Source organism: Elgaria multicarinata, chromosome 6, assembly GCF_023053635.1.
Source record: "Elgaria multicarinata webbii isolate HBS135686 ecotype San Diego chromosome 6, rElgMul1.1.pri, whole genome shotgun sequence".
Classification (NCBI taxonomy): Eukaryota; Metazoa; Chordata; class Lepidosauria; order Squamata; family Anguidae; genus Elgaria; species Elgaria multicarinata.
Window position 1 is genome coordinate 86,126,198 of NC_086176.1, and position 27,645 is coordinate 86,153,842.

A 27,645-nucleotide genomic window follows, 5' to 3' on the forward strand; every position below is an offset into this window, starting at 1 on the left:
TTTAAAAATCTATTTACTGTGTATAATCTGTACAGCACCATGTACATTGATGGTGCTATATAAATAATAATAATAATAATAATAATAATAATAATAATAATAATGAAATAAATAAAAATTAGGGGCGAAGAGCCTGGTGGGCACTAAGAGAGATACCCATGGGCACTGTGTTAGAGATGCCAGGTTCAAACCACAGTTCCTTTTTTAGACATAAGACACTGGTTAGTTTAAGCTAAATCTCCTTGTGGTCATGGGTTTAGTGTTCTGCCCAACCTGGGCACAGAATGGTGCTTTTAAAAAATGTAACAGGCTGTTTTTTGTGCTTGGACACAGCAGGATTTGGGTTAGAAGAGAGCTTTCTAGAAACACCCATCACTCCCCTCTGTACAAATCCCTGCCCAGACAGGTACAAAAAGCAACACACCTACTTTTGTTCCTGTGCATCAGGAAGCAATAAATCCATGCCTCACTGGCTAGTCGAAACAATGGCCCTTTCTACACTAAGGATTATCCCAGGAAAATGGAGAGATCGACCCTGCCTGTTCCTACGATCCCCTGTGTGTAGGTGTAGGCAGGTGTAGAAACTGTGTAGAAACGGCCAATGTTTGGCTACCAGGGCCAGCCAAAATGTTTGGATCTTTGTTCAGCAACGTTTGCCTGCAATGAGGGGGCAGGAAAGGAAAAGTGTGTGTTAGGGTGATCTTGCCTAGGGAACATTCCTGAGAACTATAGAATTGCTGTGATTTGGTGGCTTTACAAACTATGCAGTACTGTGGATGCTAGTTGGCTGAACTGGCATGGAGACTTCCTACTATTTGGATATTTTCATTTGGTGCCTGTGTTCCCTGCAGCTCCATTGTGTTCATGGTGGTAATTGTGGGAATACAGCCTACACAAGGGAAAGAGTGATAATTAACCCTACACTGAATTGTGCTGTCTATATGCAGATGCGAGTTCTCACCCTTGCAAATTAATGCAAAAACATAACAGCAAGAAATCCCCCATAGATGTGCTGTTAGATTATTATTTTCACTTTAAAACAATGGTAATAAAATGTGTAATCTTCAGGTTTCGGAAACTAAGGCCTTAGCTAGACCTAAGGATTCCTGTGTGTCCTTTTGATGCCCAGGGATGATCCCGGGACAATCCTGGGATATAGGCCTGGTCTAGCCATGGCCTAAGTCTTGTGTTTACTGCATATTGTCACTCGTGTCCTGTGTCATCTACTTCCCACAAGTGGCAAATGAGGCATTAATATGAATCTCTATGGTTTGGTTTCTTAGTAACTTTGATGGCTTCCGGGAAAGATGTAATCTTATAAATTATCTCTCACGTGAATTTAGCAGCAAGGATTTCCCCATTCCATTCTATTCATCCTCCCCTTTTGTAAAGGTATATAGGCAGTATATATGTATCGCATTCAGTGCGGATTCAAATGTGCATTCAAACCATGCAATCCTCTGCATGCATTCTGAAATTGTACTGTTTAGGAAGACTATCATGCTATGTTTATGCACTTGAAGTAGGATATTAAGACAAACCAAAATACGCAATTGGGAGATCCATTGTCAGATCTCTTCAGGTTGTTTTTTGTTTTGTTTTTTAAGGTAAAAGCATACATAAAGGTTTCCAAATAGGACTGGGACCATGCTGCATTTTTGGTAATTCTCTCCCCAACCAACTCCATTTTCCTGATTTAAATCATCCCTTGAATCTGTTAGTTCCTCACAGAGGAAAATTTACAAGTACTGTATGTTTCGCCAATGGGCAACCAGCAGTTTCAAGAGGTGGGTGGGTAGGATTAAATAGGGGAAATGATGCATGGGGAAAGGTTTAAAAACCAATCAATCAACCAAAAAACAAAACAAAACAGCACTATGGCCCCAATCCAAACCAACCCCCTCCACTCCTGTTTGCTTTTGCCTTTTTTAAAAAAATAAATGCAGTGACTGAACTCCCAAAGTCACAGTTTCTTTGGTCCTTAGTCTTACCATTCCTGTGGCAACAACCTACTTGACATTTATGTCATCTAATGAACTGCAAGAGCAGAGCTGTGTTAACATGTTTGCTGAAATGTGGACGGCTGTTGATTATTTTGCATGGGTAAACCTTGTTAAATGTTAATGGAATACTTCATTTTTGAAAAACTAAAAAAAAAAATCAAAAGGAAAACTGATTCACCATTCACTAACTTAGTACAACGAGTAGAATAAAAATCAGCACACTTCTTTAACACAATTGTATTTAATAGACATTGTACATGGACATTACATTTCTAAAATGCTCCAGCAAACTTGCAATACCTTAATAATGCTCAGTGTTCTAAAGTATTAAGCAAGAATCATAAATGAGCATTCTTAGCAATATTTTGAAAACTAGAACAGGTTTAACTGTTTGCCTTTTTGCTCCCCCCCTCCCTGTAGTGCAGCCTTTCTGCAACTTAACTGTATCGCTTCGTACTTCATGTTTTTTTTTTTTACTATCACGGCTTCAAAATTCAAACCTGTACCCAAAGTCCTGAATGACTTGTCTCTTGTACATGCAATGTAACAACATACTTAAAAGTTTTTGGTGCTTAAAATTGTTCCTTTGTTTTCTTTAATAAAGGATATTTATTTGAACATAGTTTCTTTCATTTCTTAGAAATTATATCACATTTGTTTAAAAGACTAGGGCTGCTCAGTTCTCTAAAACAGTTGTGCTAGTGTATTATTTGTACAGTTATGACCCGCACAAGCAGTCCCTTACCTACCTTCTGCATGCTCATGGGCTGAATAGAAGATATTTTCACTTGATGTCAGAGGATCTCTTCTTATCCTGTTATTCCACCATGCAAGGGACAACTAGGCCAGCCTGCCCATAGAGTTCAGATGTGAAGATGTGAAACATACCTGCAATGGCACACTTCCATTTACATGAGATTTTGAGAACTGGTCTTGGCTAAGAGCGTGAGTTGTGAGGTGAACTTAAAACCACTTTTAAGCTAGTGCCTTTAGAAGAGCAAGTGATGGTACTTGTTGGAGTTGTGGAATACCCTTGAGGAAGGGAATTACGATTATGAGAACTCTGAAGGTGAAAAGTTCAATAAACAATAACCTTGAATTATGACATTTTCTTCTTGATCTTTTGTTCTTAACAGATCCATATATGGCAACTGCCGCCTTTTCTGGTTTCTCAGCATTTTGAAGGTTGCACAACCCCCTTTTGCTGTACCTATCTCTCTCCTTCCCCTCCATACAGCCCATTTAGCATATGATACTAGGAGCCACTGTAAAGAAAAGGAGGACATAATAGCTTCCACCCTACAGACAAGGAAAATCTTACTGTCAGACATGCTCTAGCCTTGGTAAGGATCCATTTTTTAACATTTCTTTTTAAAATTTTAACTAAAAATAAATAAATCATTCAGATTCAAAGATGTCATTTTTTTTAGAAAAATAATAATTACACTTCTTGCTCAGCAATCATCCTTTTGTTTTTTATACCTACCTCTTAAGTACATTCTTTCTTTCAACAGCAAGGACTCTGTTCTTTAGCCAAGCACTGTTACTACTGTATTAATTCCTCAAGATGCTGGTGCTTTCTAGTAAAGGAAGATAACTCCATGCTTCTTGACACAATGAATAAAAATATACTTCCGATCACATTTGTTTCCTCCTATTGTGGCAAACCAGAAGAGTCCAGCAGCAATGTGGATGGTGCTTCTATGCCAGCTTACCCTGACCTGGTGCCCTCCTGATGTTTTAGACTACAACTCCCATAAGGACTGGCATTGCACATGCTGGTTGTGGCTGGTGGGAACTGTGGTCCAAAACTGAATTACCAAAAACCTAATGTATTTTTTAAAAAGATTGCAGAGTACTGTTTTATGTGTGCAAAAAACTAAAGGCTGCTGCATTTGAAGAAAGGCTTAGAAAATAATCCTATACATGTTTGCTCAGTTCAGTGCGTATAGGATTATAGCCTTAGTGTCATACAATGTCACAGCAACTTCAAGATTTGAAAGCACATTTAAATGAGCAATAACAATATTTAGTTTTTTTATAGTGCTTTGACGCAACCTTTATATGCCAAGTTTAGGCTATGGAATAATGCCTTTGCCAGCTATGGCATGGCTGCATATTATCCTGCAAGAAGTAGTACCAAATGCTTTTATGGAATAGTTACGTACACCCTAAAAAGCTTAGAAAAGCAGCAGAAGGATGCCTATTGCAGCCAAGCTCCAGAGTAGGACCGTATCCCTTTTAAAACTCAGAATGTTTCTAATCTGATGGAATTATATAGGGGGCTCACTCTGAGAAAATACTTTTACGACTTCATCCTACATACTAATAGCAAACTCATTCTCTGAGCGTGGCTTCTAATGTAGGCAAAATGGCATGAATCACACACAAAAGGGAAGTATGAGCGGATTTGAAGAACTATAGAATATCTTTAGAAAAATAACTTTTAAGGGAGAGAGGAATAAAAACAAACAAAGAGCCCAACAAGAACTGAGCATGAAATGCTGAAAGGGCAGGATGAGGGATGACCAGGAAAATGGGGGATGGAGACTGGAATGGAACAGAGTATCCTGGAAGAGGAGGGCACACGGCTGGCTGCCTGGTACTCTGAATAGGAGCACATTTTGCTGCAAGTCTCACCAATATACTTTTGCAGCCTGTTCAGACAACACACTAAGCCATAGTTAGGCCGCTAACGCTTTTGCAGCAAATGGGTAGTGGGTGTGTTTAAACAGTGGTTAGGTAGCCACCATGGTTAGGAATGGTTCCCACAACACGCTAAGCCATAATGTTTAGCTCAAAGTGCTTAACCACCGTGGCTTAGCATGTCGTCTGAACAGGGTCAGGAAGTCTGTTCACTTTTCCATGTATATAAAATCCAATGCATCACTCAATTTACACCAGAGGTCACACATGTTAGTCTGAATAAGTGCCACAGGACTCTTTGTAGTTCCTTCCAGCTTTAGGAGGCACAGCTTATGACAAAAGCAGCTGCAGGCCAGGACAGTAACGTGTACCTTCTTCTTTTATTCCATGGCTATTTCTTCAGGGCTTCAGGAGGCTGCTCTGGGAGACGGGCTCAGCCAGGGAAAGTAGCTTCTCAGCAATGCTTCCTTTTTCCTGATATCAACCAAAGTTCACGCTTTTTTGTGCTGTTGGAACAACTACAATTTTGCTATGGCTGTCAACATTTAATTAATCCTATCCTGCGCAGTTAGTTAATTAATCCACCAACGAGGATACCCAGGTTTAAGCATTGCTTACCACTAAGCTGCTATCAAGTATCAAAGTGTGGCAATATTTTGGTCCAAGGTTTTACATACGGCATTCTGACACAATCTATTTATGTCTCCCAAAAGGAACCTTGTCTTTGTAAGGAGGGGGCTAGCAACAAAGTTAGGGAAAGCTAATTTACAGCTCAGTCCTATGCACATTTACTTGGAAGTAACTCCCGTTAAATTCACTGAGGCTATGCAAAAGTGTCCATAGAATCACAGTCCCATTCATTTTAAAGCAATATATGTTTGCCTATTATCTTTTATATAATATAATTTTGGCTTGGATAAAAAGTTCCTGTAAGCTAAACTCCATTCACGTTGCCGCTGGTAGAGGGGAAGGGGTTATTTTTGAGAATCCCTCCCTCCTACTGCAGTCCCCTGAAAATCTGCTCAGGAGGATTGGGATCCCTCTGAAATAGTGTGGGAGAGAACATGGAAAGAAGGAGGAATCAGTGAAAAATTCCTCCCTCCCTCGTACCCCTTCCTCCCAAGGGAGCTTCCATTGAATTTCAATTCCTTCTACAAATGGTAAGAATCTCCAATTGGGTAAGGGCAACTCTGAATCCAACCCTATATTTATGATCACCACAAATCTCACATAGATGCAGTCAGAAAATTGACCTTTATATGCCCTAGCTTACCTGTGAAGTGGATTTCTTGGAGACCTGACCAACTAATTTAACACTCTGTCTTGCTCTATCTTGTTTTCTATGGCTGCAATTCTAAGAATACTTATTAGGCATTAAACCATATTGGACACAGTGGAACTTAATTCAGAGTGAACATGCATAGGGGTTGTTCCGCAATCCAAGAACTATTGTCCCATTTTCATTTGCTGAATCTTGTGTTCTGGAACAGGTAATTCTAGGGTAGATAGTGGAAGACTCAATTTGCTAGAACATTCTGGAGCAGAGTTATGAGAAAGAGGCTCCAATAACCAACTTCCAGACAGGGGTATACTTATAAAACCTTTTTATGTCAAAGTCAGAATTTCACAACATGACACTCTAATTCAAAATCCAGTAGCACCTGAAGGATTAAGGTAAATGCTGCCATCCATTGAACAGTTTGTAATACTTAAAAAGAGTTCAAGAAGAAAAGAAAATGAGTAAAGTACATTCTCCAGAACAGCAATTGTATTTCAAAATAAAAATTGTATTTTGTTGGGTTTTAAAAGAGTTGTTTTTAACAAGACTCAATACTTGTCATATAACAAGTTATACACAATGTGATTGTTCTCCTATGTAAGTTCTTGTTTGCTTTTTTTTTAGTCTACAATTCCCAACATTATTTTCTGGCATATATATTCCCACAGTTTCTCTTAAGATAAGATACAATATGTAATACCTGTTGCTGGGAAAAATCACTTTTTCTAATATGCCAATTATTATCTTAATAATACAGAAGTGTAGAGGCTACAGTAGGTATAACCACCTAATCAGGAACTTCGGAGTACAATTTCTACAGTTTCTAAACACCCACCGACTGTAAATGTCCATTAAAATATTCTTAACAATAGGATTTTATTTATATGTGCACTTAAGTCCACCTTATCCCATATACATGTTAGATGACTTTTTGGGAATTCAATGGTGCAGCCCTCATAGATTTTATTTTTATAAACAAAAGAACCCAAAGTCAAGCATCTTAATATACATGAGAAAAGAAATTCTCAAATATTGATTTCCAATTTTTAAATTTAATTTCAATAGGAAAATATTAAAAATGTGCACATTTAAATTTTTCCATATACTGTATATACATATGTGTGTGTACATATACAAAGAAATTTCTTGTACCACACATATACACAGCATTTAAGTGGAAATATTTTGTAAACTATTTTCCCACATGTAAATGTCATTGTATTAAAAATTTTGATCTCATTAAAAATAATGTTACATTTTTTGCCATCATATTTCTGCTCTAACTTGTTATAATTAGGAACACCCAGCATGAACATGTTTCATTCCTCCCACAAATTACACCAATTTTATACTTTGCTGAAGATGTTTCCAATTGACACTCATATAGCGAGAGAATCAGGTACAAACTTCTCCAGGTAAATTAAAATCAGGTAATTGCTACTATCCTGGACCTGATAAAATTACACATCGTCAACATCTAGCTATTAAGTCTTTAAAAAAAATCACCATAGAAAGCTTTTACCTATGAATGTAATGAACAAATATTTTCCTCAATAATAAATAAAAATAAGTGATAAAATACTCTAAAGTATGGATGAAACTTAAATGATGTGTACAGTACATACAGTATAATACATGATAATTTAGAGTTTAGTTAAATGGTAATCCTGGCATTTCAGGAGATACCTGTTAATTACAGATAAAGAAAACCGCATTTTATAAATTAAACCATGTATTTCTCCCACTTGGAATACAAATTAGAATGCGTGTATTATACAGTATATACATACAGTACACACATAAAAAACCCGACTTATATTATCTAGTTTTGAATAGCAGTCCTTAAGTGGAAAAAATTGTCTATCGTACAGAGTTTATATTCAAGCTGGATTTTGTATTTAATATTCAAATTAATCTGGGTATAAATAAAAGGTCAGTGCATCTTGTGTCTGATTCTTTTTCATTCATATTTCAAAATCCTCTCCAATATTAGACAATTTACAGCAAGATTGTCCCATAATACAGTTCCCATTCAGTAAGCAGACATTTGACACTTGGCTTACTTTTCTTTTCTTTTTTTTCTTTAAAATAAAAAATATTATATAAAGAAATACATGTTTGGCAAAAGTCTTTTGTAAATTACATCAAAACAACTTAAAAACATGTTCACTGAGGATAACTGAATTCAATTCCTGTTTTGAAGTTCAGAATATTGCCTGGTGTGGTTTTTTTTGCTAAAGATGTGATGTGAAGATCCAACAGAAAAAACACAAAACACTCCATTTCAATTTCTTATGATTATACATTGTTTTAAAAATATATATATGACTGAGCCAGGACAATTTAAAGAGAATGCCCTGCCAATCACTGTGTTTCCAGAACATGAGGTTTCTTGCTAAATAAATTATCAAAACGTATTTCGGTAACAGTAAATATTAAACCTATGTAATTGTTAATAGAACTAGATTGATCCTTATATTTCTTATTTCTATATAGGAAATTTTAAAATACTTTCAAGGGACTCACCTGTCTTCATAGATTGGCTTCAAAATGTGTAACAAAATGGAATACAGAACTTCTACATATATGGACTTAAATAGGGGAAAGTAAACCATACACTGGACAATATTATAGAACACCAGAGTGAACATCATAAATAAATACAGTATCTTCCAGTATAAAAATGGGAAGAGCTCTATACAAGCAGTTATTCACTAGGTTAGAATTAAAGATGCAACTCTCTCTCACTCCTGGCAAGAATTAATTGGTGATGCACTGTTTCTTAACAGTGCAAAATATCCTGAGAAATTATTAAGATTACAACAAAAGACAGGGCTGTCATCACAAAGTTCTTGCACAAAACACAGCAATTAGGTACCGTAGGACACAATCCTATGCATGTTTAGACAGAAATAAGTTGTACAATTCCCAGAATTCCCCAGCCACCATAGTTGGCTAGGGCATGCTGGGAGCTGTAGGCCTTTCGTTCAGTCTAAGCATGCATAAGACTGTGCCCTTAACCAACAAAATAAAATAAAACAGATCATCTACATTATGTCTAACACTAAAAGGGATGTCATTTGGGGCACTTCTCGTTATTTCACTGGCTAATAATTAGAAAAGGATTGCATTCAATTACTGTTAATATCTTTCGAGTTATCTATGGCCAATTATATACAAGGAGGTAATTTGTAATTCAAGTTATTTTTTTCCCAACTAGCTACAAGCTGAATTCTAAAATTTTACACTGAAATATATTGTTGAAAATTTAAAATAGGCCCTCCTGGAGGAGCATTTTCCCAATTTTGTGCAACTTTGATGCAGAGCCCAACGAAGTCCTATGAAGAGAGACAGCGCATCTTTAAGAAAGTTGGCACTGAGATCCCATTTTCTTTAGCTGCATTCTATTAGCTTGGCCAGGTTATCTCGGAGTTCTGTCAGTTCAAAGATTTTGCCATCAAGAATTTCTAAAAGTGTTTTCAAGTTATTGCGAAAAGCTTCTTGTTCATTCTGGCTTTTCTCCAGACGCTGCTCTAGATCAGACAGTTGTCCTTCTAGGTCTTTGTTTCGAACTTCCACTTCCTTTAAGAAAAATATGCATTATGTATCATTTGCAAATACAGTAAAACGCTTTTATTTTATTTTCTGCTAGCATGGAGCCGGAGTAATTAATGCAAGCTATGCTGAAAGGAGTCCTTCTAGCACTATAATTATCATATTACACATCTTTGTGTAAAGACGGTCGTGTTCTAGACAACGCTCCCTGTCTCACAACTGAGAAGCAAGGCTCACCTTCCAAACGCCTAGGACAGAAACAGAATGATCATGGACACCATATTGTGGCTACAAATGCATGGACAGAAGGGTGCTTTTGCCACTGCTTCTGGGAAAATAAGGAAGGGAATATAGGCCAGAGGTGTGGAGGCTGCCTGCTCAATAGTATTTTGCATGCCCTGCCTCTTTATTAATTTAGCAAACTTATAGTGTAATCATTTTAAAATCCTTCCACGTATATATGGTTTTAAAAGCAAGACTGTATTTTGGTCATGTTCACATTCAAGTCATACTTAAGAGGATGGTTAAACTTTAACCTACTGAATGCTAACTTCACTTAAAAATGTTAATTTCCACGCAGAAAAAAACTGTCACCTCAAAACAGTTTTGCAAAGGTTGCTTTTGTCCACTTATTTATGAAGCTGTTTTATAAATTCCTCAAGGGCACATATTCCACTGAATGGTGTCACATCTCAGAAAAAAATGCAGTGCATTATCTGGTTAATAATAGATCGTGACATCATTTGTACAGGTCTACAATCTCGCTGCTTATTACCGAGTAACCTGACCAGGCACTTGTGAGAACTGTAAAGCAATAAAGAGCTAATGCACGTGCTCATTTGACACGATGAAAAACATCAATGCCTATAACAATTTGAATAAAGCTCCAAAAGCTATGAACACTAAAACTCCTACCATAAACTGCACAGCAGAGTAAAAGAAAGATTATTTACTTGGTGATGGTGCTTGGCAGGCTTTCATCCTAGCTACTCTGCCCAAATTGTTGTTACTCATCAAGACCAAACTGGACAAGACACCATTCATGTGGGTCCCATCCAGACTGAGATCCAAGCAGGAGAGTTGGGGGCCTTTAAACCCCTGCTAGGCCCCCAATCTGGATCATCTCTCATGCCTGCTATCTACATTGGGGGGGAAAGACTCCACTGCAATGAAAGCAAGCTTTCCTTCCAATGCAAATAGCAGGTACGGGGGTCTATTCTGGTTTGGGATTGCAGTGGAGAGCAAAGAGTCAAAGCCCCCCTACCCTGGCCAGGGACCCAATCCTAATCAGGTCCCCTCTACCAGCTACTACTTTTAAAAAGACATTTACACACTAGTTTGGCCCCTGCTTAAATCCATGAGTACTCACGTAATCCTTTAATTAGAAAAAAGAAAAGAGTGTGCAAGGCTATTCCCCACCCCAAGCAGTGGTTAGTCACCAATAATGTTTTTGAGGGATCTGCACTCCTCCTCTCCAGAACAAGGCACTATATCTTCATTTTTTAAAAAAATGGTTTCTCTCCCTCCGTTACATATATTCATAGTGAAAGAACTGTTGCAAGAACAGAGCACTACAACAAAGCAGTAAGGGGGGGAACCACTCGTATTGTCACCCCGAAATGACTGAATAAGTCTGTAACTCTCCACCTTCTTTCTTCCAAACTGTTACTTACTTGTAGCTTCTGAGTTAAGGAGTCCCTCTGTGCCTGAAGCTCTCTAGCATTATCAATTTCTTGTCTCAGTTTTTCGATCTCCTAAGGAGACAGAACAGCACATTAGCCCAACTTAGTGCAGATACTAACTTTCATCGTTATATCAGAACTGACCCTGATTGGCTGGTTCCTGAAACATTAGCAATTCCTATAATTTATTCCCCTCAAACAACAATCAGAATGTGGTGCACAGTTCAACGTGGGTCATGAATTTACATCAACTTCATTCTGAATTAGTGCAGAGAAGAAATCTCATAGTGGCTTTCGTTTCACTGTAATCTAGCGAGCCAGGTTTAATCTTTAATTTAAATAAATATTATGTCAACATAATACGTAAGAGCATATTCCTATGCCAATGCACCCAAGATATGGCTCAATATTGCTAATGCTGCAACAAATACCTACACAGTGCAAGAAGCTTTAGAGATGCAAAAGCAAGGATTACGAAATTTAAAACAGATGTTTATGGAAGTAGCAAATGCCACAACACTTCTCAGTAGAATAAAATTCTACTAGTTAGGTGACTAGGAAGTAACTTCCCTGAAGGCATGTTATTTCAGAACTGCAGTGAGGTATCTCGAACTGTCCTCTGAAACATCTGGTGCCAATTACTGACAGAAAAAGAATAATATGCTTCCAGGATGATAGATGTGATATGAAAAGGCAATCCCGGCCTATTATTCACTCTTTGGGGAAGTGAGTGTGCTCTACTAGAAGCAGCAGAGATGCTTTTTGAACTTCCCACCAATGCAAGGCTCCATACTGATGGGGTCATTCTGCCGGTCATAATCTCTACAGTAAGTACCTTTAATCCAAACACACCAGACTTTTCAGGCACTTAAAACCAGTATATAAAAGTAATCTTTTAGAAACAGGTTGAGGTCTATTTGTTACCATGCTTTCTCACGTCTAAAAAGGGCATAGTGAATCTACTGCCTTTTGAAATAAATGCACACTTTGGCACAAACACATATTTATCTAATTATTTTTTAAAAATTCATAAACACAGAATAGACAAAAAAGGTAAGTATATTTGGAAGATTAATAAATTCTGAACGTTGTCTTTACAAAAGAACAAAGCATGTTTCTCAACAAACATATTTTCATTTTGCCTTCCATCGCACATCCCTATACAATACGTTCATTTGACCACTGAGATCATGCGCCATATTTTATGTAACCAACCCTTTACTGATGGAGCACCTGGACTTTCCAAGCTTGTGCTGGAACCGTTTTTAACACTGAACTCCGGTAGTGGTTGTCACCAGGATTGTAGCCAAAACGAGGCCACTGAGAAACGAAGGGGAGGTATCAGCTTTCTCATGGAACCCTGAAGTTTACAAAAGTGTCAGGTTTCATGACACTTCCAAATCTTCCGAGATTTTGCCTCAGCTCCTCATACCACTACCACCACCATCCTGCCACAGCACGTAGCCTTAGAAAAATGTTCCCATTGGAAGCACAAGTGGGATTGCTTGGGAATTTTAATATGTTGCTCAGGGGGGTCAAGCTGCAATTATGTACCAAATTTCAGCTCATTTCAAATTGCTTCCTGGTCCACAACCTTTTTGGGGTTAATGTTTCTGATGTATTTCTTACAGGTCCCCACTTGTTGCATATATTTATTTAATAAGTCTTTAGAACGTTATTCAATCTCCCATGATAACGTGATCAGAGCACTGAAAAGCAAAAGCTTCCCTACACCCAACAGCACCGATGATTTCAGGAAAGGATTTTACGGCATTTCCATTCACTAATTCGTTTAATCTACAGAATGACTATTTCACCACCTGGCCATATGCCCCAATACATCTTCAGATTTCATCTGCTTGTTATAATGGAATGGAACTTTAGTGACAGACCCAGGGAAAGCAATGTTTCAAACAGCTTCTGCACTGGCGCCAATGGAAGCATTTGAAAAGCCGGATTGGTCCTTTGGGGTCTGGAGTGAGGAGGGGAAACCATGGGCCAGATGCTCCCCATCCCTGGGGGCTGTCTTTATGGAGCTGGGTTGGTGCCGCCTCCCTCTTCAACCCCACACTTTCCCTCTCCTGAAGTGGCATCTGGTAATCCCGACACGGAAGAGGTGTTTCTGGGTGGCCATAAGCGTCCTGGAGCTACCCCCGCCCTCTTCCAAGTAGAAGATGACCAATCACTGGTCACCTTTTATGACACTCTGCCCCTGGGTTGACCCTGGATTGGCCACGGAGCGACATTACATGGTGGAAGTCCTGTGTTGATGTTGCTCCGTTTGAAAATGTCTTTTTCTAAACCCAGCATCGCAGGGAAGCCCCACGGTGGCTGCAAAGTTCCGCCTGTGTCATGTAACTGACGGGGCGCAGATCCACAGCCTCCGCAGGGCTTTCCCCACATATAGACAGCCCCCCAATGTAACCCATACTTCTGATACAAGTCCAGCTGACTTTATAATTGATGATTTTGCATTATCATCAATCCTAGACCATAAAGAAACACATGCCAATTTCTACTGCCATTTTAAGATTTAACATTATGAACTGTATAAATGACATGTTTTCAAGGGTACTTTATGAACAAAAAGCAAATAAGCACCTCTTCCTTTTTCTTCAGCGTGGCTTCTAATTCTTGAATTGTCTGGTTTAATTCTGTTTTATGAGTGTGGACTGCATTTGCTTGACTACTCACACACTCCAGCTCAGTCACCTATAAAAATACAAAGAGCAAAAGAACAATTAAAGGACAATATTTTTAAAAAATCTGCTTTCTCGAGCATCTGTATCAAAGCATTGATGCCTGTAGAAATGTTCATAGTTAGCTCTGCACAGCATTTGGATAAAAGTTGGTGGAACATTGATTAATTGCTGTGGTTGACTCTAACACTTCTAAAGGTAGTAAGATTTGGATGAAATAACTGGAGGAAAAATATAGCATATATTGGAAATACTAAAGAGAAGGACACCAAATGGGTTTGTTCTTTGTAAAAGACCATAGGAAATCATCGGAATATTTTAAGGATCATATCAAAATATTTGCTTAAACCGAGGTCTTTCGAGAACAATGCCAAATGATTGATTACACTGCATTTTTAGGGATCGTCCAAATATGTAAGCCCACTGAAATGCAGTAAAACAAAGGTGACTCAAAGCTGATTTTTTGGCACCATCTATAAATGGATTAACAGGGGTTCCCATGATTTCTTGGGATCATTTATATGCATACAGATTGCCCCACCCCCCAGTTCTGACCTCACCACAGGAATAGCCTCTTATTCCAAATGGCCATCAGAAACAACTATCCTTCTGAAAAGCCATAGGAACACATTGGATGGAGACCACCAACCCCACAGTAGGAGCAAGAGCAGGCACTCCAGTACTGTCCATGGATGCGCTCCTCAAACATCCCAAACATGTTCATTATTTTTATTTATTTATTTATTTATTTATTACATTTTTATACCGCCCAATAGCCGAAGCTCTCTGGGCGGTTCACAAAAATTAAAACCACAGTAAAACACCCAACAGGTTAAAACACAATTACGAAATACAGTATAAAAAGCACAACCAGGATAAAACCACACAGCAAAGTTGATATAGGATTAAAATACAGAGTTAAAACAGTAAAATTTAAATTTAAGTTAAAATTAAGTGTTAAAATACTGAGTGAATAAAAAGGTCTTCAGCTGGCGACGAAAGCAGTACAGTGTAGGCGCCAGGCGGACCTCTCTGGGGAGCTCGTTCCACAACCGGAGTGCCACAGCGGAGAAAGCCCTCCTCCTAGGGAGCCATTACCGCCATAACCACCATCATCTCTGTGGGAATGGTTTGTCTTTCCAAACGGCCATTCCATAAGAATGATCTGTCCTTCCAAATGTCCATAGGGATGCATTGGAGGGAAAGGAACTAATGCATTGCAACAGCCATTGGACAGAGCCCAGTTTCCCATCAGCAGGAACCCTGATAGTGCTGATGGGTGTACTTATACACCACCACCGCCACAAGCAGCTTCTGTTGCCATGACCCCAATCCTCACCATGACTTTTCCATAGGTATGGCCTGACCTTCTGAATGGCCATAAAAATCAACTGTCCTTCCAAGCAGCCATGAGAACACAACGGATTGAGTCCAGTTCCCCACAGGAAACAGCAGGAGTCCCAGTATTGCTTGCAGGTGGACCAATGGAGCATCCCCAAACACCCCAAAGGGAATTTGTTGTCATAATCCCTCCATAGGAACACAGTCCCTCAGCTCCCCATGAATAACAGCATGTCCCACAAATACCCCAACTGCTTCAACCCTTCCAGGAGAATGTCCTGTCCTTCTGAATAGCCATAGAAATGCATCGCTCACAGGAATTAGCAGGAACACCAACATTGCAGATGACTGTATTGAGGAAGTCCCCCCAACCCCTCTGCAACACCACAAAGGGTTGCTGTTGTCACTGGCCCTCTCCTGCCACACCCTCTCCATAAGAATGATCTGTCTTTCCAAATGCCCATAGGAATGCATTGTGAAAGGAACTAATATACTGCAATGGTCATTAGTTGTCTTCCTTTTCAGTAAATCCTATGATACACAGGCTTAAAAATGAGCTTATTTAACTCTGAAGACTTTGAAGAAGAAACTGTGCCCTTCTAGAGTTGACACCATTTAATGGATCGACACAGATATAGCCTGTTGAAATTATTCAGTCAAAATAACCTTAAACCTGAGCAATTCATTAATCTGTATTGTCCACAGACTTCCCTAAAGATGCCGGTAAATTTCACTTGCGGTTTTCCATCAGCGCAGTGAAGAAAATCCAATGCACACTCGTAATGCTGTGACTTAAGCATCAATAGTTGTAATTACGAAGAGCACGTGCATGTTTTCACAGAGATGCCTATAGATATAAATGTACAATTACATGTTCGTGTGTCACTGATGTCAACAGTTCTCAAGCACAGTTTGCTTTCCCTGGATTGTGACCAATGCTGATTCTTCATTAAGAAGGTCTAAATCCTCGGAATGTGACATAAAACAACAGGGCATAAAAACAAAAGAAGAACTCTGCTGGAGCAGACTAAAGTTCCATTCCATCTGGCATTTTATGGCCAGCCAGAGGCTTCTAGAAAGTCCACTATTAGAGCACAACCTTATCCTATTGTTTATTTCCAGTACTTGGAAATATATTGCCTCTCACTGTGGTGGTTCCATTTAACAACGATTTCATCTAATAGCGAACATAGGTATGGAAGCAAAATTGGAGCATTCAAATATAAGGCAGAGAGTTCTACATACTTGGTAGGCCCCCAAGATATGCAGAAGTACAGATGTTTAAAAAGAAAAAGATTAAAAGAAGATTAAAAGAAAAACAGCTCCCAAACATCCCGTGAGCTTATAAAATGCTGACAGCAGCTAAATCTCAATCTCTCAGTCTCTCTCTCTCTCTCTCTCTCTCTGGGCATGTCTACACCAGCCCTATATCCCAGGATCATCCCAGGATTCGTTCCTGTGCATCCAAATGACACACAGGGGATCCTGGGAGCAAACAGGGACAATCCCTCCATTTTCCTGGGATAACCCTTAGATGTAGAAAGGACCTCTGTTTCTGTTGAACATCACTAGATAGACAGATCAAGATATATCTAGAGAGAGAGGGAAAGGAGGCCTAAAGAAACCAGACATCAGGCAGACTTTAGCCCCTTCCGTGTATCTATGTGGAGAGGTTCCATGCAATTAAAGGGTATTGGGGTCATATCACTGGGCCCTACTCCCAATTATGCGCTGCCTGACTGGCTCCACCCTTGAAGGAGGAGCTGGCTGTACTTGTGGAGGCTCATCCGTGTGCCTAGGAGCCCAGTGTGAGAAGCCTTCACAGGAAGACAGCCTATTCCCTTCAGACCTTCTCAAACTGGGGAGAGGCAACGAGTGGGGTACCACAGGGCTCAGTCCTGGGCCCAGTGCTCTTCAACATTTTTATTAATGATTTGGACGAGGAGGTGCAGGGAACGCTGATCAAATTTGCAGATGACACAAAATTGAGTGGGATAGCTAATACCCTGGAAGACAGAAACAAACTTCAAAGTGATCTTGATAGGCTGGAGTGCTGGGCTGAAAACAACAGAATGAAATTTAATAGGGATAAATGCCAAGTTCTACATCTAGGAAATAGAAACTAAATGCACAGTTACAAGATGGGAGATACTTGGTTCAGCAATACTACAAACGAGAAGGATCTTGGAATTGTTGCAGATCACACGCTGAATATGAGCCAACAGTGCGATATGGCTGCAAGAAAGGCAAATGCTATTTTTGGCTGCATGAATAGAAGTATAGCTTCCAAATCACGTGAGGTACTGGTATCTCTCTATTCAGCCCTGGTTAGGCCTCATCTAGAGTATTGCGTCCAGATCTGGGCTCCACAATTCTAGAAGGACGCAGACAAGCTGGAGCGTGTTCAGAGGAGGGCAACCAGGATGATCAGGGGTCTGGAAACAAAGCCCTATGAAGAGAGACTGAAAGAACTGGGCATGTTTAGCCTGGAGAAGAGAAGATTGAGGAGAGACAGGATAGCACTCTTCAAATACTTAAAAGGTTGTCACACAGAGGAGGGACAGGATCTCTCCTCGATCCTCCCAGAGTGCAGGACACAGAATAATGGGCTCAAGTTAAAGGAAGCCAGATTCCAGCTGGACATCAGGAAAAACTTCCTGACTGTTAGAACAGTACGACAATGGAATCAGTTACCTAGGGAGGTTGTGGGCTCTTCCACACTAGAGGCATTCAAAAGGCAGCTGGACAAGCATCTGTCAGGTATGCTTTAGGGTGGATTCCTGCATTGAGCAGGGGGTTGGACTCGATGGCCTTATAGGCCCCTTCCAACTCTGCTGTTCTATGATTCTATGACCTTCACTGAATGCACAGAGATGGGAGTTAGGCAAGCAGGTGTAATGCCAGTAACACAGCTATGGTATGGAGTCCCTTCACATAGGTAATTCAGGAAGGGGGCTTTGTGTGAGGCCATCAGTTGAGTCCATGGCAGTGGTTGATACACAGGATATAACATTGTCCATTGAAAACAACCCTCATCCCCCCAAAAAAACATGGAGGACAAGGGGAAATAACGAATTCGCCTGCTCAAATCCCTGACATTTATAGTAACTATCATGGAGATGGAAGGGATTAGGGTTGAGGGGAATATTTTCCATGTGTATATACCACACACACCCATATGTTTCAGGAGGGAGAAAAAGGGAAATTACCCTTGTTTTCCTTTCCCACTCTCCAGACAGCTCCCCAGACTATATGGCAGGAGTGGGCAAGCTTTTTGTCTCGAAGGGCCGCATGTGGAGCTGGACAGTGGGCCAAGAGCAACATCCAGAGGGAGAGGCGGGAAATGAATAAATTATGATTATGATTATGATTATATGCATAGCCAGAGCCAATGCTGGACAGGAACTTGGCCTCTCCTCTCCACATGTTCTCACACATACAGCCCTTACCTGTTTCCAGCATTGATTAGCTGGGGAGCAGGGAAGCAGCCCACAAGCTGCATGGAAATTGGTTGTGACCCCCATGTGACTTGTAGGTTGCCCATATGTGCTATATAGTGATAAAATGCACCATATCTGGAAGCCCTCTAGTGCTATATAGTCAGATAGAAAGGCCTTATACTAGTATTATGAAAAAGAGAGAGAGAGAGAGAGACGTCTCCCTATCCACTTTCTCCATACCATGCATAATTTGGCTTTTTTTCTAAACTAATAACTGTATCTTTGCAATACATGGAGAGACAGCCCTAAGCATAGACCAGCATTGTTTCTGGTGGAGACAGGTCTGAGTACATCAGATCCTTATATGTCTAGTACCTATTTTCATATACACAGATTTCCTCTTCTCTTCAGTCAAGTAGATTATTTTTTTTTATGAAACAGAATCTCTTCAGGATGACAAGTGCACTTGAGTAGATTGGGAGGCTTCTATAGCATCCTTTTAAAATGGCACTTTAAAGATACATGCCCAGTTGCTACTAGTTGGGTGTGTGAATACCCCTGTTAAAAACTCAGCTTTGAAGCAGAAATAAGACTCTACGCCACTAACAATCGTATAAAGGCCAAATTGTCCAATTTAACAATTTCTGCCTTTCCAAAAAAAAATTATGGTGTGAAATGCAAACATAGTAGTAGTAGATGTTTTGTCACAAAATGTGCTTACATTAAGTAGAAAATCAGTATGTCACTTCAACAGAAGAAACAGTAGTGCCAGCACATTCCATAATCAAATTAAAATTCTTCAATCCCAATCCAAAGAAACATGTCAGATTACCCATAGAATTAGAATAGGTTTTGTCTATTATTACTTTTTGCTTAACTACTCCTGCAGACACATCCCAAACTAGTTTTTAATGCCCTGCTCTCCCATACAAAGAAAAAGTAACTTTCAATTTAAACTGATTAATAGCATGAGTTGGATCCAGAATTAGTCAGAGTAGACCGACTGAAACTAATGGAACTTAAGTTAGTAGGTAGGTGCTTCAGGGGTGTGGGGTGTGGGGTGTGGAAGTGTTGCCAGTTTTTGAGGTGGCATTTTGTTTATTTAAACTTTCTCATCCCTCTGAAATCAATGGGAGGAAATAAACTATGCTAGCATCAGGGCTGGCCTAGTTTAAGGCCTCATTTGAGGGCATGTCAGCAGAATGGGAGGGTTTGGGGTCCTCTACCTACTGGCCCTCCTGTAATTTGCCCCCTAACATGCATCTTCCATCCCTCTGCTACTGTCTCCAGTGGCAGACCAACTCCTTCTCCTCCCATGGAACTCCACAGAGACCAGGGAAGGGGGAGGTCCTCCCAAGGAACCATAGGGTTGCCCCCTAAACATCAAATTGCTATTCCTTGCTCTGAATCCTAAAGATGGAATGGACCATTAAATATAAAACAAAAGATATAAATCTCATAATAAATAAATAAATAAATAGCTTTGAGCACAAAAAAAATGTATTTATTTTCCTTCATCCTTTGCTTTCTGTGCCATCTGTCTTTGTAATTCCAGTTCTGAGTAGGAACTGAGTGGACTGGGGCTTTCATTGTTTAAGCCAGGGCTGGAAAGTTTAACTCCACATAATTTGCAATTCCTGTAACGTAACATGAATTCCTGTATGATATACAATCCAGTGGCAGGGGCACTTTGCTACTTCTGCTGCTCCCCCATAAAACCCATGTTTTGTAGGTACAAAGGGCAAACCTTTGATCTTGCTCACCTCCTTGACCTCTGGAGATTGAATCTAAAAATGAAGTCTAAAATAGAAGAAAAAAAACCTGATTCCTTGATAAGACGTACTATGAGAATCTGTGGTTTTAGATACATAGCCAAGATGACCTCTTAGTTGATTACAACTAAGCAGAAGGTTTTCAGCAAAAGATTTTCAAGATCTTTGAAGAAATTCCTGTACATCTACAGTGTGACATAAGACCAAAATGTGTCACTGGATTTACAATCCAACTAAGAGCTTGGCTGTATTCAACAGCTATGTCTAAACCTTTAAAGAAAACAAGGACAGAGTGGGAACCTGAATGAAATAAACAAGGTGTGCCCAGCCTTCTTTAGGAGCAAACACACTGATTACTCAACTTTACCCTGATTTGCTCCACTTCTGCAGCCATCAAGGTGATAGCAAAAAGAAGATTTATTTTTTAAATACAAAAGTGTCATATGTTTCCTCAAAGGGTTTGATTTATTAGTTCAACCATGTCTCTTAGTTACACCTAGTAATTCCAAAGAGGACGGCACACTGCATGAGTTTTCACTGTTGTGATTTATAGCCACATTTATACAAATATTTCATCATAACGTGCAGCCAACTTCATAACCAACTCTCTATGATGATAACGTATGTCAATAATTTGGGGAAACAAAGAAGAACACAAAGCCATCTTACTAGGTAATGGAGTAAAGAAAAGCTGTAGAAAATACTGACAAGCAAAAGGCATCATCTGCTGATCCAGCTTTCACAAAATACACACTTTATTTCTTTAAATATAAGTATTATTTGTAAGTACATTAGTGTGCTTAAATACCTTTATATAAGAGTTTAGAGCCCACAGTATATGCATCCTGCAATTGATTCCCACCCTGGCTGTATCATTCCAAAAATTCTTACACGGGAATCGTCATCACGTTGCAAGTCTTCAGGCCCTGCCAAAGGTCACTAGGAATATCTGTGTGTGGAGAGGCAGGAATGGAGACTCACAGTGTGGTGACAACAAATGTTGTGGTAAGCATTTCTAAACTCAACAGGGAGAGCAGGGGTCACTGTGGCTGGTGTAATGTGTGAACTGGCCTTGAATTGCCAGAGGAAGGGGCTAGAAGTTGACTTCGTTGAATGTATGTGTAACTGATGGCCAGCCTTTAGCTCAAAATAGCTGGGACACTGCGTGGTCTCTGCTAGTGTTATATTATTCTTCCCTCCTGCAAAATTGGCCAAATCGCCAACCCTCAAATTGGACAATACTCATCAGAGAACTCACCCCCCTCCCCGCCTAATCAGGGGCCAGTCCTGAGTGCTCAGTCTGTGAGAGAAGCCTGGATGTCATCTGAAGCCTAGCATTGGGAAGCTGAGCCCTCCGAGCTGTTTGGCATTCCTCACTGAGTACAAGACATCAGCAACACAACTTTCAATGTGGCACAAAATATACTCATTTGTTAAAATTGAATGTTTGCTATCAGATCTTTTGATTGCTGGTTATCCAATCTAGGAAGGCTGAGTTCACTTTACCTCTTGGTTCTCTCTTCAGTACTTCAGCGAGCACTGCTTGGTTATTCCAGACAAATTATGGCTATTTCTCATGCAGCTTCTAACACCAAGACTTGAGATCTGAATCAGCAGGAGCACAGCTAGCCAGGGCAATTCCTGCGAGACCAACTTAGAGAGGTTATGGCTAGCCTGAAGACTTAGCGGATCATTCCACCTGGGTAAACTTTGGGGAGCCAAGTGTACAGAGGTCTATAAACTCTCAGGAGCCCACCAGCCACTTTTTCGGAAGCAAATCATGTCGAGAGGTCCCCGTTTCGGGCAGAGAGTTGACAGATACAGTGGGCGCTTCATCCTTGCTCCGGCGTAGCTTTTTCTTTTCCAAATCCCTTACTCCAGTTGCTTTTCTTCCCCACGGCGCTTCTGAGCATGCGCTTCACTGCATCTGGATCCCCACGGGGGAAAAAGCAACTGGGGTGACATTTGGGAGCAGAAAAGCAGCTGTCAGGGAAAGGGTTAAGCACCCTCTCCCCGCTCTTCCATTTAAAATGATCCCCTTTTCCAAAGCCACTTTTCTGTAGAAAAAAAGCAGCTGTCAGGGCTTTGTGACAGGCATTTGCATATGATGCGTAGTTTGCCCCTCAGAAAGCTTCAGAACTTCCCTCCTCTATCCTCTGACAGGTTCTTATCACTAGAGCATGCTGTGATAAATACTGTGCCATGATCCTTCCTGGAGAATGGGATATGCATAGAAAAATCTTTTCCATCAAGCGAAGTTGGGCTTTAAAAGATTTACATATGAAATGCATTTCCCTTGTTTTCTACAACCACCCAAAATTACAACAAAGAATGTTTATATTTTAGATTAAGGGGAAACTTAAGGAAACAAAACAGTACCAAGACAATTTCAGAGTGAAGGCAGACATAATGTGAAAACCGAACCCACAGGAATGTCTCTACTTGCAATGCAAGCCTGGTTTGCTCCCAACTTCACAACTGAAATGACAGGCATGAAAAGCCAACAAATTGTCCATTAGCTCTGCCGAAATTCTTACCCTTCCTCCAATACTTCACCCCTGTATTGTTCATTCATCAGCTCATTTAAAAAACTAACACTTTTTTAAAAAGTGTAAAATAGCCTCAGAAGTGCATCTGTGTGCTTCTTGGTGACATCTGGAGGACCCGTCAATCTGTACGATACAATGCTGATTTCTACTTTATATTTGTAGACAGGTATGCTTGAACTGAATGCAGTAAGGGGGCTTCCAGGGCAGATGCTACCCTAAAATCGTTATGTGTGCATCTTACATCTTATCCTCTGAGAACCATCTCTGTCACTTGAGGATCACGTGGCCTCCGTGGCACCAAGTGCCTTCTACCAACTTCGGTTGGAGGCCCAGCTACACCCCTATCTGGCTTCAGTTGTTTATGCTCTGGTAACCTCCAAGTTAGGTTACTGCAATGCCCTCTACGTGGGGCTGGCTTTGAAGACGGTTCAGAAGCTGCAGCTTGTGCAAAATGCGGCGGACAGATTGATAAGGGGGACCAGGAAGTTTGGACATATAAGACTGACTCTGGCCCGCTTGAATTGACTGCCTGTATGTTTCTGAGACTGATTCAAGCTGCTGGTTGTAACCTATAAAGCCTTACACGGCAAAGGACAGCAATGTCCTCTCCTGACACGAATCAACCCATATACTACATTCAACATCTAAGGTTCTCCTCCGGATGCTTACTCTGAGGGAGGCTCGGAAGATGGCAACAAGGAAAAGGGTCTTCTCGGTGGTGGCCCCCCAATTGTGGAATGATCTCCCCAACGAGGCCCGCCTGGAGCCAACATTGCTAGCTTTTCAGCATCACGTCAAGCCTTTTCTGTTTTCCCAGGCATTTACCAACATGTGATGAGTTTTAATCGATCCCGGATCTGGTTTGTTTAGGTTTGGCTGATTGCTCAAAGTTGTTTTTAGATGTATTTTGTCTTTGTGTATCCTGTCTGTTGTATGTTTTTAAATTCTGTATATTGTTTTTAATGGTTTAATCTTTTGTAAACTGCCCAGAGAGCTTCGGCTCTGGGGCAGTATAGAAATGTAGATGATTGACAGATCAAGAGAAAGGTGTTTTAGGTCAGGCTGAGTGTACCAAAACAGAGGATAAATGAAACAAATGGGAGATGAAAGAGAAGATAGCGGAGAGTGGCAATTTTGAATGTTCACACTTGTCTGCATTATGAATTTATGAAGTTAATGTTGAATTGATGGTGAGCCAGTGCAGCATCCAAAGTGACAACACTGCGCTTGCTACAGTGTAAGGAAGTATATAAACACGCACAGTCAAAAATCCGTGTTAAACCCATATTCTATCCTGTCATCATGGTTGTCACTAATGTCTCAGCTGAGATGGTTTGGCCCTGTACTCTCCCTTGGTTTTCTCCAAGCAGTCTGGCACAAATAATTTATCTTCTGGCTAGTTTTCATTGTTTTCAATTAATTTCATGGGCATAAGCTCTATGTTGGATTGTAGTCTTGGGGCAGTAGCTAATTGTGTCATTCTGTTGCGCTAGTGGAAACTAGATTCCAAACTATGCACAAGATGAGAATCCATCTAAAGTTATGGTTGTGGTTGTGCATTATGCTTCCGCAACCCCTGGTGCTTAACTCTTGTGCAAACCACAGTACAGCCTGTTTTTGCAAACGTTTGTGCATTCCACTTGCACAACTGGTTGTGAAACTGCTTGCACAACCGGTTTCATAAACCTAATGGGCATTAGCTGTGCAATGGAAAGTTTCAGTGGAGCTCCACTGGCACGATTTGAATACGTAGAATGACACCATTGGATATTGCGCATGGACAGCATATAATTCAGGAGCAGTTAAGAGTTGGTAGTTAGATTCAAAGGAAATTCAAGCACTGCAGATCATCACAATGTACATTTGAACAGCATAAAGGTGCAGTGTGAACCGCCCAGAGAACTCCGGCTATTGGGCGGTATAGAAATGTTAAAAAAAAAAGTGTCCACAAGCTCATGCAGCAGTGTGACACAGATGCCGTGATGAGTAAACCCTGTCTCTCTCCTAGCTGTACACTTGCTCTCATGGCCAGGTACACCATCTTATATAACAGAGACAGCAATATAGACTTCTCTTAATAATTCATACTAAAATGCTACAGTGATTTTGTTAGATAAATTAAATGTATATGTATTATTATTATTATTATTATTAATAATAATAATAATAATAATAATGTAGACATTATTGTCTTTGTGTATCCTGTCTGTAGAGCCAGTGTGGCGTAGTGGCTAAGGTGTCAGACTGGGAGTCAGGAGATCCGGGTTCTAGCCCCCACTCGGCCATGGAAACCCACTGGGTGACTTTGGGCCAGTCACTGACTCTCAGCCCAACCTACCTCTCAGGGTTGTTGTTGTGAGGATAACATGGAGAGGAGGAAGATTATGTACACCACCTTGGGTTCCTTGCAGGAAAAAAGGCGGGATATAAATGTAATAAATAAATAAAATAAATAAATTACCACGGCAGGGAAGGGGCAAAATCATTGTAGAAGTTACCCTTTTACAAGTTTGTAACATAATTTCATTCCAAGAACTGGAAATTAAACTCAGCTTGCATAAACGTTGTTTGTGCTAAGGTAATATTTTATTACACTTTTTCAATTAAAATAAATAAATGTAATTAAAGCAACAGACTCACTAACTCCACATATTCAAGTGCTTTAAACTCACCCGCTTATGTAGACGTTCTGCTTCCTCCTGATATGCAGCAAGCTGTTGCTTCCATTGTTTCACGTTGGCAGTGGACTCGAGCAGAGCTGCTGTCAGCTTGGCATTGTTACCCTTGAGTGTAGCGAGTTCTGCCTCCCAGTGCTTGCTGATTGCCGAACTAGGGAGGAGAAAACGAGCTTTGTCACCATAGCGGAAACCATGACATCACTGGCTTGTTTTGGCTTTCTGGCTCATGCCTATACAGTTGTCTTCAAAAGCCATCAGGGCTCGTTATTCAAAATCTATATTAACATGCAACAGGCAGATACTTCGTGGTTTGATACTGAAACACTTTGTTTAGGGATGGTGGGGCAAAGATCAGTGCCCTACGCCCCGCTTGGCTTTTCTCCAGTTGGAAGTGTCTCAGGTTACAGCGCTGTAAAAATATTTCTGATATCTAAGATGGGTCATTTGGGTCCATCTAGTCCAGCATTTTGTTCACACAGTGACCAACCAGTTGCCTGTGGGAAAACCACAAGCAGGACAGGAGTGCAGTTGTGTCCACACGCTCCTCCTCTCCTCTCTTTCTTCCATGTGGCCAGGAGGAGGAATAAAACAGGATTCTGTTTCACTTTAACAGATTCCTGGTTTGTCATTACATATGGACCAAAAACTTTAAGAGATAAAATTTTGCCCTTCTTTATATACGTTGGTCTAGTACCCCATAGGCGAGCTAGTAACTTATGCTAATATGATTCTGTATTTTTATGTTTTCGTATTTTTGTTTACCATTTTTATTTTATTTTAATGCTCACGATTGTTATTATGCTTGCATTAGCTCATCTTCTTACTTGTATTCTATCTTTCTAATTAGATCAAATTGTGATGGCTTATCGCGTTTAGCAATAAAGGTTTCATTCATTCAACAAGCCAGCAGAATAAACCCAGGATTCTTGTTGATTTCTTTAGCAATTAACTAGAGTATCTTTTAACCACAATTACTGTTTCATATGTTATGACAAGCCAGGAAACTGCTAAAGTGAAACGGAATTCTGGTTTATTCCTCCTTCCAGTTGCGTCAGAGGAACGGGGTGCATGATTATGTGCAAATGCTCCCAGTATAGAATGATACATGATTAAAAGTAATTATTAGTAATAAATTATGCAAATGACTACCATTGCTTTGCCCAGTATAACCAGGTTTAATAAAAGATAAGCAATAAGAAGCATTTGTTTTGCATCAAGGCTGCAATCCAAACATTTTAAGAAAGACCATCTTGATGTACTCTCAGAAACTTTACATTAGGAGAAGGACTACGTAACCCTGTTGAAGTTATTGGCAGTTTCCTGATTCATTTCCCTGGGCAATACTTTATATAGCTTTGTTCACATCACAATTTCACACACTGATTTCAGCTAAAAAGGATCTTCTGATTTGAGACTTTTCTCAGCTATATTGAAAAGCTATATAAAGTAATGAATTATGAAAGATCTATTGTAATCTGATCCTGTGTGTGTTTACTTTGAAATTAGTCTTGTGCATTGTGATCGTAAGAAGTGAAGTAGTTGCATGGCGAGGGGACTTGAGTAGTGTGTTTTTCAAACAACCACCTCCCTTGCTCATAATAAACACTTTTGAAAGTGAAGAGACTTTCAGAAAGGAGTTTATGACCTGGCATGGATGGGGGAGCATAAGCAGCCTCTACCACAATGCTAATAGCGTATGCTGGAGTGGTGGGTTTCCCTAGAAAACCCATCACTCCCGCATATGCTTTTGGTGATGTACTCTAGCACTATTAGTCTCAGAGCCAGACCAGGATTTATTTACCCCAGCGAGTGCAAAAGCTTAGTGAATATTTTTTGTTTATCTATGACATAAGTGTCTCAGAAAAGTGAGTCTCACAAAATTCCAGTGGTGGGGGGTTGCGTGATGATGTCATCAATATGGCTGCCGCGCTATTATGTAGTTGCCACATTTAAATATGCATAACTTCTCACCCGTTTATGCTACAGAGATGATTTTTCCCT

At 40.1% G+C, this 27,645-nt stretch overlaps 1 protein-coding gene and 1 long non-coding RNA gene across 3 annotated transcripts in view; one reads left to right on the top strand and one right to left on the bottom strand.

Moving 5' to 3' along the window:
- Positions 1–2,621, top strand: LOC134399905 (uncharacterized). Its single transcript, XR_010025552.1, has 2 exons — positions 1–476; positions 593–2,621. It is a non-coding gene; the product is annotated as an uncharacterized LOC134399905 (long non-coding RNA).
- Positions 2,622–6,246: 3,625 nt separating this feature from the next.
- The window catches only part of HOMER1 (homer scaffold protein 1), a 94,366-nt gene continuing 72,967 nt past the window's right edge, over positions 6,247–27,645 (bottom strand). For both annotated transcript variants that reach the window (XM_063127980.1, XM_063127979.1), the window contains 4 exons: positions 25,639–25,795; positions 13,767–13,877; positions 11,157–11,237; positions 6,247–9,510 (listed from right to left, as the gene is read on the bottom strand). In XM_063127980.1, coding sequence (XP_062984050.1) covers positions 9,322–9,510; positions 11,157–11,237; positions 13,767–13,877; positions 25,639–25,795 — 538 coding nt within the window. In that variant the 3' untranslated portion in view covers positions 6,247–9,321. The remainder of the gene's footprint in view (positions 9,511–11,156; positions 11,238–13,766; positions 13,878–25,638; positions 25,796–27,645) is intronic.